This window comes from Antrostomus carolinensis, unplaced genomic scaffold (genome assembly GCF_000700745.2).
Source record: "Antrostomus carolinensis isolate BGI_N321 unplaced genomic scaffold, ASM70074v2 scaffold3959, whole genome shotgun sequence".
NCBI classification, from domain to species: domain Eukaryota; kingdom Metazoa; phylum Chordata; class Aves; order Caprimulgiformes; family Caprimulgidae; genus Antrostomus; species Antrostomus carolinensis.
The window spans coordinates 49,483-62,863 of NW_010337707.1; the positions used below are offsets into that span (position 1 = coordinate 49,483).

The window sequence follows — 13,381 nt, forward strand, 5'->3', positions numbered from 1 at the left end:
CCATATTCACACCACACATGTAATATTATTCATGTAGTTCTTGTGTAATTCTTTCCTTCAACAGCAATTTAAAAGGTATCAGAGTTCAAAATCTATACAATATTTAGATGGTCTTAAGAAACATGCATGACCTAGTGATTAATTTACATCAATAATACTTGAAGGAACAATACATCAAGGAACTTTCAATTCAGTATCTAAATAATATCATTAATAATAAACAATAATCAACAGTAGTAAAATAATTATATTTTGTCCAAAGCTTGCACAACTAAAGAATATTCACTTGTGAAAAACTTGTTTGTGAAGTATGAAATCATCCATAACATGAATGTAAAACATCAAGTTTTCTGTAATAATAAAGATTCTCCACGTTTCAGGAAAATTACGCTTCTGCAGACAACAGAATAGCTAAATGCTGATGGAAAAAAAAATCCTACTGTGATTTTCTATTGAAGATCAGATCAGGTTTTTAATTCTAACCCACTGTTGGAAATTAGTTGCCTTCTCTAAAAACCTACTATACTGAGCAATACTGTCACTGCTCAGATGCACTGATATTATTGTAGAGGAGCTGATATTTTGGAATAAGCAGTAGAAGAGACATTTAACTCCTGATTATTTCCCACAATTTTGTTTTCAATAGGCTTTTCTTTTTATAATGTTCTTTGGTAGATACCAAATGCCTCTACACTGAATTTCATCACAGAATAAAACTGCATGATCATAATAAAAGTTATGAAAACTGTATGCAGTATTGTAGTTCTAATATAAAATTCACTTAGTAAGCGATATTATCCTTGTTAAAAATAACACAAATGAGTAATGCCACATGAGTTTTAGAAATTATATTAGAAGACAATTTGCTTATCAAGCTCAACAAGTGAATTCTTTTGTTGTCTGTGTATTTGTTATCCAGGATGTAATAAACAGTATTATTTAGAAGTGCTTTGTTGGCAAAGCCTGAAGAAAAAATAAAAGCTCCATTAAGTAATGTCTGTATTTTCACCAGGTGATCAGGGATGTTAATATTGATGTAAGTGAGTATTCCTCCATAAATGTCTAACGAGCCTGTAGGCCATTACTGGCCTCCTACTGACTAGTATCTCTGCACAGAAATGATTTCTCAAACATACACATTTAACTGACTACATTTTGGGGTATTTTGCCATTGTGTGTTTGGGGATTTTTTTTTAATACAGATTTTTACAAGGCTAATTATTTCTTAGGTTGTTTAAGATTGACATTAAAGGTGTCATCATGCATACTCCTTTTTCAGAAATTCAAAGTATCCTTACACTTTGATTGTAACTATATCCAACTAGTATTCAGACATCAGCACTAACAGGCAAATCTAACTCCTTAAAAAACCATTTCACCTAAACTCTGATATGAAATTATATGGGAGGAAAAATAAAACAAATACTGTTTTATTTGTTTAAATGACTAAATGATAGTCATTCGCTTCTTGGAAAATGAAGATTTTAAACATTGCTAATTACTAGTACTAAAATACTGTCTCTTTATGACATCTGTCTTTTGAGATCATTTTCTATCATATGAATTATGTTTAAAAAAAAAAAAGTCAAACTATACCAACAGAGATGGGGGAAGGCAGGGGAGGAGGTGTAGAGTCAAATGGCCTATACCAAACAAAGTATACTTAGTTCTGGTGTTCCTTCTTTTAACTCATTCTGTTTATACTGTATATCTACAGTACGCCATTAAGTCATTTTATTTAAGTTATCGTTTTCTTCTGACCAGAAAAAGTAAAGGAAAGAGGTGAAAAAAAAGGCAGGTAATTGCTTAATTAGACTTCTGTATGAGAAGACTTTTTGCTACACATGATGACTTGCTGCATACTATAAAGAAAATTGCATATATTGTTGCCTGGCAGAAATGTAAATCAGTACAATGAAAGCTCAAACAATGAAAACAAAGCTTAGATAACTGACACACTGGCACACTTTGCCAGCATAGTGGGTTTACACAGATTTAGCTAGATACATTCAAGCAACAGCCTAAGTGAAACTAACTTTTATTTGTGTCATAGCTATGCCAACAGTTCCCAGAAAGTAAGAGACTTGTACAGCAAATTACTTTTCAGCTACAACCAAAACAGAAGCAGCTTTCCATAGATCTGTGAAAAGCAGGAAAAGGGACCGTGCCATCCTCTTACTGAAGTACCCAATGACACTCTGAGGGGCACTCTCAGGTTCACTGTTTTCTTTTCACAAGTGCTTTGGAACTGGGGATGAAAGATGGGAAGATTAAAAATAAGGGGAGATAGATCTTAAAATAATTATGGCTGCTGCAAAAGAAAATCACATCAAAATACCAAACACAGAGAGGCACAGAAAACTTAGTGGTGGGCTTTTTCCTCCTGTTTTTCTAGTAATTGTGATCCCCATGGAAAACACACCATCATGGTATGCACTGAAAACCATTATCAGGATATGAACAAAGGCATTTGTTCTTATTATGGCATGAAAGAATGCTCACAACCCAAAAAAATACCCAATTAAGACATCCAGCAGAACAAAATCACTAACTCAAAAGGTGGAAATTATATCCCCAAAAATGTCACCAACTATCTACTGGACTTCTAGAGCAGATTAATGTTGTAACTCCAACTAAAGGAATGAAAATTATCTGTAGGAAATTTAAGACAACTTGGAAGCAGTTTTGTAAAAAATAAAAAAATAACAACAAAAATCAAACAGACAAACAAAAGCCCAACCCTTTATGATGAATTAGACTGTATTTCTTCCCTGCCAGTCTCGCATCAAAAATTATAATTTTTTTTAAAAAAAGAAAAAGAAAAAATAAGGCAATATTTTTCTCATAACACAGTGTGGTCTCAATCATTCCATGATACAGGCAGTTTATAAATACCCTGTCATGATGGGGCCAGATGCAAGGAACTAGTAAGAAAAACCTAATCTTACAGCCAGAAATAATCCTTTTACAGATGATGTAAAATTTTATTTAAATATATCAGAAAATGTTGATTAGTTAAAACAGAATTTTCTGTGGAAATTAATGCATACATAAGCATGCATGCTTACACACATACACTAACATATAGAGCCACCAGGAAATTCCCCAGCATTTATAGTATTAGTTTGGGATTCAAGACATTTGGGCTCAAACCTCAGACCAGGAGGGTCCTACTGAGAAGATAATCCCCCAGCCCACAGAAAAAAACATTGAAATTCCTTACCAAGACTGAATTCCTCATGTATCCCTTGTGGTTTAGGACCACAGGTATAGCCATGAGATTTTCTTCGGCCGTGCTTCCTTCACATTAGCGTTCTAAATAAGGCTAACTTGGTCACCTCCTGCTCAGGAGTGTTTATGAGGAGATTATTTTCCCTTGGAGACCACACTTCCTGCACTGAGTGGTCAGCCAGGTCAGCTTCCAGCACCAACAGACATTCATCTAAGGTGATAGGTATTGTGGTTTGGACATGAAGCAGAAGTATAATGTTTTTCCTCCTCCATTTATTAGTATGAAAGACTGAACTGAATAAAATTAATTCCATCTACTGCAAGGGTGGCCTGGTCTCAGACACATGCCTGAATGAACTATTTATCCAAATGAGAAACTGCATAAAACCCACTTGAGAGTCAGCATCTGCTATAGCCAGCACTATCTTAAACAATATCTTCAGAAGTAGTGCCAAACAAAATGAAAATCTGCTGAATCTAAAATGCCAGCAGTCGAAAGAGCTCTAAAAAAAGGAAGTGGTGGGAATGTACAAGCAGACATCTTCAGGTCTACTGATGTCAGAAAATCTCTTTGACTCATCTTTAAGCATTAAAGTGAAGGATTCCATTTTGAGCAAGTGAAGTTCTCTGAACTGGTCTGCTTAAAACTTTGAGACCAAAAAAAAAAAACCTATAGCAGAACTCTATTCTCTTGCAATCTTCAGAGGTAACTATAAAGTTGCAGAAAAAGTGTGTTCCTTGCTTTAGAAAATGCTGAGGGATACCAAAGAAGGGGAAAGAAGAAGAGGAAACCAAGAACATATTGCTGAGATTGTTGTGAAAAGGAGTCAAAAGCAGATATGGATGGCTTTCAACTCTAATGAAAAATACAGATGAAGCTACTTTCTATACCACAATATATTGTCAGCTCAGAAAAACTGATGGTCTGAAGATTTGTATATTCCAAACAAAAACTGAGATTAAAAGCATATGTGTAACTGTAAACATCAACATTCATCAACATTTGCAAAAACTGGAACTATGATTCAAAAGGAAACCATTGTAAAAATAAGTCTATAAAGTATGAAAAGGCTTTTCTCAACAGGTGACACAAAAGTGCACATTTGCTGCTCTGCAAAAATGATCTATGTTTCAATCTATGGTTCCTTCCTAAATTTTCCTTTCAGAGGGGGTCTGGTGGTTTCAGCTTCAGTTAAGACCACACAGTCCTTCACTCACCCCCCTCAACCTGGTAACATGGAGACAGAAACACAACAAAGGGTTCAAAGCATTGAGATAATGACAGACCTGACCAGAGTGTGTTGAAACAAATTTGTTATACACATTTAATATAGTAGTTAAATAGTAACTGGTCACAATGCTGTTTTATTTGTTCACATGGTTGTGCTATGTAAATCCTTACATGCAATATATATTCTCTGTGGTGCCGTTTATGAATGCTGAGAGAGGGATCAGGGTTATGATTTTGCAGTACTGTATAGTGTCGGCTTATGATATGGTCACATCACTGGCCACATTGTTGGGTTGGTTTTTGTTCATGGCATTGAGCACCTGTTTGGGCACCAAAACCTGGTGGTTTCAGCCTCAGTTAAGACCATGTGGTCCTTCACTCACTCTCCCTGCTACCCAGTGAGAAGGGAGAGAAACACAACAAAGGGGCTCGTGGGCTGAAATGAGGACAGGGAGGGAGGGGTGGCTCACTCACTAGTTATGGTCACGGGCAAAACAGACTCAATTTGGGGAAGAAAAATCAATTTAATCTGTTAACAATCAATCTGAATAGGATGGTGAGACATGATAACCACATCCTAAGACACTTTCCCCCCACCCCTCCCTTCTTCCTGGGCTCAAATTACTTTCTTTCTATTTTCTCTACCTTCTCTCCCCTAGCAGCATAGAAGACAGGGAATAGGGGTTGCAGTCAGTTCACCTCTCGCGCTCTTCCCGGCATGAGGTCCCTCCCATGGGCTAAAAGAGTCCAGGAACAAAGTGTTCTCATAGACTCACAGACCTCTAAGGGCACAGCTCCTGGCTCTGGCATGGGGACCTCCAAGGGCTGCAGATGGTTTTCCACTCTGGCACACTTCCTCATCCCCCAGTTTTGATACGAGCATCTCTGGGGTCTTCTTGCTCATCACAAGCTCTCAATGTCATCACAACTGCCCTCAGGTATAGCTTCCTGCTTTGGCGTGGAGTCCTCCATGGCCTACACGTGGGTATCTGCTCTGCCATTGAACCAGGGGACTCCATTTGCCTCTCCTACTCTTCTTCTTGCTGATCTGGGTGTCTGCAGTTCTCTGTCTCCTCCCCTCCTCCTCTTTGCTCATGTCATTGATGGTCTTTTTTGCTCCAAGTCAATGGTCTCCTGATGGCTTTCTCCCTCCTTGCCAAACTGGTTCTTCCCCTCATAAATATGGATTCAAAGAGGCATTTCCCTATTGCTGATTGGCTCAGCCTGGGCTGGAGGTAGGTATGCCTTGGAGCCAGGGGAGCTTCATGAAGCTTCTCACAGGGGCCATCACTATAGCCATTTATCAACATATTAACATCTCAGTTTCTGAAAAATGTACTGGAGCTGCTGGTGAGGCAGCATAAGTAGTGTCTTTTCCTTCCCAACCGTTCTTCTGTCCCCAATGTCTTTTCTTTATTTTCACCTACACACATAAACACTACCAGTATGAGGCTTCAAGTTTTCAGAAGTTTTTTTCCTATGTTACCATTTAACTGTTCTGCTTTTGATTCTATGTACATTTTCACTAGTTTGCAAGATTGGGAAAACACACATTCAGAATAAACTCAACAAAACCAAACATAATAATAACTTAATACAGCATTACACTAATAAAAATTACTTTTTCTATATTAGCATATGTAATAGAATATTCTGACGTATAACTGGAGGAAACTTCTGTTGAAAGTAATCTGAAACAGTAGATTTTGTACATTTGGAAAACTTAACAAAAATGTAATAATACAACAAGAAAATATGGAAAACTGAAATCATAACACACATAAACACTCACGGGATTTAAAACCTACTGCTCCCAAGTCAAGTTTATGTAACTAATCCATGAAATTAATTAACTCCTAAAGTAAATTTAAGATTTCTCAATGCCACATATTTTAAAATAACTTGGCTAACCTTTTAATCTCAAAATTTTACTTAAGTCAAAAAGAATGCTGTGTTTTATGGAAAAAAAATCAAAATATATAACAAGTTGTATTTTCCTAATTCCTATAGAAGAAAGTTTATGGAACTGCTGCAGAAATATCATTACACATTCTTACCGTATCCTATAACAAAAGGATTCCAACAAAGCCTTCCTAGAAGTTGGCCAATTAAAGGGAACTGCTGGATTGCTACAATTGAATCCTGTTAAAACATAAAAACAAACAAAAAGATAATAAACACACAGCACACAAAGAGTAGGTTAGAAGAACTGTTAATGATACAGATTGTTGTAAATTATAATCCCAATGGTTTTGCTGTGAAATGCTCTGGAAGCAAAACACCTGAAAGTATGTAATAAAAGCTGAACTTCCTGATATTTGCTATAACATCATAATACAAATAAGTTACAAGGTTAAGCAAGTAATTTCGTCACTTAATACTTAATTACATTAGAAAATTTGTTAATTTGCCTCACACCCAGTAATCAGAAAACAATATTAGTAACCAAGATTTCATAATACTAAAAGCACAATCAAACTAATTTTTGTTGATCCTGATTGCTTTAATAAACTTCTACAGAGTTTCCGATTAAATTAATACCTACTATAGCACAAAGCTAAGCAACTTCCTGTTACTTTTGCTTGCTTCCTTTAAATTAACTTACATGGCTAGCCAGTAACAAACTGCAATTCACTTTTAAGCAAATAGAAAGCAGCTTCACTACAAAAGTAGCAGACAATGAAGTTTATATACAATCCTATGTGATCAATCTTATTTTTCCATTTTTGTAGCTTTACTATCTCATAAATGAAGGCTTTTAAAAATGGTGCTGTGCTGAGATAACATGCAAGTAGCAGGAACGATAACCATCTCCTGCTGCTGCAATAAATTCCTTACATTTGTCTCACGTTTGGGGCTAGCCCTAGACTTTCTGGGGCCATATTCACAAGGTCCATTTCAGGCCAAGCCTCAGATTACTTGAAATAGCAACATTAAAAATAGATTATTTTTTTTCTTTCCCTCTTAAGACATACATAAATACAGAAAGAAACAGAACTCCCCAGAAATCTTAAAATAAAAGTTAAATTCAGTTCAGAAAAAAACCCCAAACAATTCTGTAGTCTTCAGACAAGAAAAATATTTTAAAATAAATTATACCAAATACACATACTGAAAAAGGCATGTTCACATACACAAGTAAACATACGAGCAACTACACTTACTCTCAAAAAAAAGCATTCTAATGAGTGGAGACATTAAATTACTAAACAGAACAGCCAGCAGCACATGCCAGCAATCTGACCATGCTGCTAGAATTCACTACGTGTGCCACAACACTGGGGTTAACGTGTCAACAGACTCTCCAAGATTTAAAGGATCAGTTACAGTTTTGCATGTTAAGGCCTTTAAATAATCCAATTTATGACCTGACAACTAGAATCAAATTCTTGTTTGTTTTAAAGAGGCTGGAGCATTGGCTGGGAAATCTCACGTGACAACAACCAATCAAGAAGAAAAAGCTCCTTTCACAATAAATCAGGGAAACAGGAAGCACGTTCCTGTTTGCATTACCTCTGAGTGTTTCCCCAATTTGCCTCTCTGATCCAGCAATACATTAGGTCAATAACACAAACGTCTTTGCTACTGTTAGCTTCTGGTTTTGTCAAAACATGGTGCAGATTGTTTCGGAGGGCATCTTCAAAACAGGTCTCTCTTCCTTTCAAAGTCACTTACCAGATGTTTTAAAGTTTCATAAATCTGATGCAGAAACTCCTGGAGCTGGGGCAAGTGAAGGCACACATCCTTCTGGGATTCCAATGTGGTCGCTTGACCCCACTGAATAGCTTTATCCAACCAATATTCAAAGTTCAGATGGGGAACTGCAGTGTCCTGGGCCATTCCGCAATCCTGAAAAGAAGGATTATAACTCCTCATCAGGTAGCGCTGAACACTGGCTTCAAACCAAGAATGAAAATGGGAAGAAGGATTTCTGCTAACTTTTTTTGTGTTCACACGTGAATGGGGGCACGGGACTGCCTTTGTATTTGCATCTCATAAGGTACCAACTTTATATTAGTTAAAGGGTTAAATAATAACCTTATTGTGGCAAAGTAGCAAAGGGGGCACAGTACTCAATAAATTACCTTAGAATGTACCACCTACATGCATCTCAGGCTTCGATTATCTGAATTTGTTGTCACCAATATTACACCCAAAGAATATTAGAATAATGTGAGTGTGCATTTATTTAGAATGCTTTACCTGATGAAAAACTGAAAATGCCTGTTTTGAGAGAAATTAAAGCATTAAAATAAGGCTCCATTAAAACAAAAGGGGCAAGGGGGCCTTTGCTTGTTGTAAGTTCTACATTTGTAACTGATCATTAGAACAACTGCAAAAAGAGTATTCTTCTTAAAGGAAACTAATACATTTAGTATTTCAGCTCTGTTTTTCCTTTTATTATTATAGAAAGGAGAGGGAAAAAACATGACCACATGCAGCTTTACATATAACTCAGTTCTGAATAAAAGCTGTACCATTTATAATCTACATCCAATGGCTTACTTTGCTGTAAAAACTGGGTCTTTGAGAGATGTGCATTACTGCCAAGGCAGAATGTTAAAATCTAACTAAATTGTCCCAATAAAAGTCACAAAAAACCCCCACATTTTTTTCTGCTTTCTGCTGCATTTTTTGTTGGCAGAAGGACAGAGAATAGCACAGCAAGCACTACACCAACCTTTAAATCTCTCTGAAAAAACCACCTCAGAGGCTGAAAGAGCGAACAAGCTCCTGCAGCCATTCAATCATTGTTCTTCCTGTCGAGACTGTAAAGACAACTGTCAATTAACACAAATGTGGTGGCAGTTTTCAGAAATGAACTTTTTCCCACTTGGAGACAAATTCAGACACTCATAGAAGCAACACAAATGAGTGAATATTTACCTTTGTAAGCTATAGACATAGAGCTACAGACCAAAAAAATAAACCTGAACCTGAGCAGTAGCCCTAAAAATCAAGCTTGTTTTATACAGTCAACCCTTAGAATCACACCACTTACACAGCATGCTAATCTGAGCCAAATAAAAATCTGTGGATCATTAATAACATCAGTAATAAATAAATAAATACCTCACAGTGAGTGACAACTATTATTTGACCTCAGATCCTGTTCAGCAAAAAAAGAAAGGTAAAGCTGTTGGCTTGACAGAGTTCAATGCCTATTTGCCTTAAATGTGGTCAAAGTAACCTAAGCAAAGCCAATGCTTTTGTGTCCTGTATTACACTCCCATTTCTACTTGCAACTGTTGCTGTCAGCAGAACTCTTCAGGGACTGTGTGGCGCCAAGATCTTACTCATCTTCTATGAGTATCAAAAACAGGCTATGAGACTTCATCACCACAGTGACATAGGTCAAACGTCCAGCTGCAATTAGCTACCACACACTTTACCATCACAGGGACGTAATAAAGACTTCAAGAACAAATTAAAGCCAGGAACTGAATCTGAGTAAATTAATGAGCCTTTTTGATGTTCCCAGGTAAGATTAATTATCCTGAATAACACAAAACAAAAACAAAACAAAAAAAGAGAACATCAGCACAAATCATAAGAGAAAGGAAATCTTAAAAGTATATCTATTCTATATGCTGCTAACTGCAAGTGTGCATTTTTTACAGTTTCTGATAGTTAATTCCCTTAATATATCTGTCCTGAGTATCTTGGATATGAGCAAAGTATTGTCCCATTAAGAAACTTGTACTAGTCACATAAATAAACCTGTCTTTCCTTCACCAAGAAAACGAAGTACTACTGTGTTCAGTGCTCTTCAAAATCCCCACCTGAAATGCAGTATATTTTCCACAGTTGTCTTGTTGTATGAAAGCATAAGCAAAGGACTTGCACCAAGAAAACTCGCTATACATTCTAGAGTTCAGAGCCTATCTTCAGAAAGATCCCTCCTGAATTTGCTCCTTTTGCATCATTTTCTGATGAAAGAAACAGAGTTCTGATTCTAAAACAAAGGTCGGAAATTTTAGCTGCAGTCTAATGCTCATTCATGGACAAGTTTATGGACAAAAATGGAGGAGTCAGTTTTCCATCCCACTTCTGAAGTGGATTAAGGGACAAATAAATGTATTTTTCTGTGCAATGAATTTTCTGAAACTGCTCAAAATATATAATGTCAGAAATAAGTAGCAAGTGATCTATATGACTAAGAGAACAGGCAATCCACAGTGTGTATCTGTAATAAACTGTGGTATATACATGAAAAAAATGGGAAATAAACCATTAAGACTGACACGAATAACAATCTTCGTTTGCACTCCTTTTTGGAGGAGAAGGCAAGGTTGCATACTTCTGTAAAGCTTTGTACAACAACCACTCTCGCAAATTCAACGGTAGCAGAATCCCTTACAGCAACTGTCAGGAACCAAAGGTAAATTTTCAAAATTTATCATCATAAAAATTCTCTAACTGCTAAAAATATTGTTATTACCTGTTTTGGCATACAATCATTAAACATTCTTATGAAAATTACCCTGAGATCTACAGAAGAGTATAATAAAGTAACATTTACAAGAATTGCTGCATTGGTCATATAGGCCATTGGCCCTTGTTTAGCATTTAATATGTGCTCCAATTCATCCTTTATCAAGAACATGCTTAATTTAATATGCACTAATATTCTGCTGCATCACCACACTAAAAGAAAACCAGAAAAAAAAAACCCCTATCCCAAGCACCTGTTCTATTTGCAACAGTATGATTTTTAAGCTGTACTTATGTGTTCACTTTCTTTAGAAGCCTCCAATGAAATAGTTATTTTACTGATTGTTTATTTTATTTATAGTATCTATTCCTGAAAAGAGCAATGTTATTAATATAGCTCACTCTCATCTTCACCTTAACATTACTGGAAAGCATACAGTAAAATTACTGAATGTATAAACAACACAATTAAACAGAAAACATAACATACCACACCTGACACATAGATTTCTTCTCAAAAACTCTCACAGGATATAGAGTTTATCAACTAGAAAACTATTAGTTAATTAAATGTCATTTAAATATACAGATCCCTGTAAGATACAGAACATACTAAAAGACCTATAGATACTGCAGATAATAAAGGCTTGATTAATAATTTGACTTGTCATACTGCCAAGTATATTCCTAAAGTCTCTTTCAGTTTCATTTCCACTCTCTTCAGTCAGTCAGGACTTCTTCTATTTCAGCTGCCAAAAATCAGAAACTGCTTCTTATAAGTTTAGGACTATTTACTCCACAATATGAGAAATTCAGAAGCCGGAATTACTGTGAATCACCTTAAAATACACTTTACTTCTAGAAAGAAGGGGGAGAAATAGTCTTTAGTCCTCTGCTCTCAGAACCCCCAGTCAAACCCTCCTGGTCTTGTACTTTCAAGCACATGGAACCCTGTGGAGCTCAGGCCTGAGGGTAACTTGTTACATCTTTCAGCAGCCGAAGGCAACATTTCTAACAAGGAATGGATTAGCTTTATCCTGTCAAGTGAGCTATCTGGATTACTGTCTGAAACGTAACACTTCAGTCAGTAACTTTTGTTACCAGATCTTGAGGCAAAGCCCTACAGTACAGCAGGGCTACAGCCTCCAGAACACACCACACCGTCAGTGTCTCCCACGTTAAAACAGACCCGAATACTGCTCACCTGTGGACTATTTGCAACGGTAGAAGAGACACCAACAAAGTTTTCAGAAAACTTCTCACAACTATGTCCCTATGTATAGCCTGCAAACGAAATATCTGTGCATTCAGCATGTAACGCAGGAAAAGAATTAAGATACTGTCCTCTAGAACTGTAGAAATAAAATCATTTTAAGTAAAAAAACATAAAAAGAGAAAATCAAGTGAAAGCAAAGTAACTTCTTTACTATTACAAATTCTGAAACTCAGGACCCAGCTATTACAATTTATTACAATAGGCAGTTGCTAAAACATTACAGCTCCTCAGAAAGAACTTTTGTCCATCATAGAAAATTCAGTAATAATCTTTCACAGCTTTCAACATCTCCAAATCTGGCTTTAATAGATTGCCAAAAATTACCACTAAACTCTTACTAATTGGTCTTTAATCTTGTCAATTCAGCTGTTATTTTTAAATAAATAAAAGCACTTCAAGTTGAAGGGTATTTGAGATACCATTAAGGTACAATATTGCCTTATGTCACAGCATTCCAAAAAAAAAGTGACAAAAATTTGCATTCCAGGTATAAAGCTCTCATTTGTGTACTTTTCCTTAAAGCAGTGATAAGTAGCTCCACACTCCAAATGTCGAGCTCTACTTCACTCTACATTACTCCATCTCCTCTCTTAAATCTTGCCCATCAGTAACCTCAGTTCACGAGGAAAAAAAAAACCAAAAGAAAACAGTTAAAATACTTACATGACAACATGGTCCAAAGGCTGCAAGCAGAACAGGTCACCCTTGAGCTAATAGAACACATAAACATACATTACAAATTCCAAATTATTTTTAGAGTTGTTAACGGCAGTAGAACAGTGCTTTTGTGCATGTTTATTACTCTAACAGATATTAGGAGACTAACAGGAGGAATTAGGAGACTAGATATTAGGTAAGCACTTCAGTATATTATGTAATCAAAAGATGGCATGATTTTGACTCCTTAGTTAATCAACCTTACTTCATTTCTAATACAGCACGGTTGATACACTATCAAAGCAGAAGACCATTAACTTGCTGTTGCCTTGTTTCCAAGATGATGACAATAGTCATGTCACAAATTTACTATCTAACGGATGATATTTTGAGGTTATGCCAAAAGAAAAAAAAAAGGTAGCCGTTATCCAGAACACAGATGCTATTTTCTCATTTATTATTTCTGTACATAGAATGTCTATTAGGTTCTTTCACCTTGTTCCCACAAGTATATTTTTCATCTTCACCTTGACAATTCTCCTTTTACTTGC

At 36.2% G+C, this 13,381-nt stretch overlaps 1 protein-coding gene across 1 annotated transcript in view; it reads right to left on the reverse strand.

Annotated features, from left to right (window-relative positions):
- Positions 1–12,710, reverse strand: part of FANCC (FA complementation group C) — a gene marked incomplete at its 3' end in the record, with an annotated part of 58,791 nt that extends 46,081 nt beyond the window's left edge. The window contains exons 1-3 of the mRNA XM_010175254.2: positions 12,684–12,710; positions 8,138–8,311; positions 6,520–6,604 (exon numbers count right to left, since the gene is read on the reverse strand). Of these exons, the coding sequence (XP_010173556.1) occupies positions 6,520–6,604; positions 8,138–8,302 (250 nt within the window). The remainder of the gene's footprint in view (positions 1–6,519; positions 6,605–8,137; positions 8,312–12,683) is intronic.
- Positions 12,711–13,381: the final 671 nt, after the last annotated feature.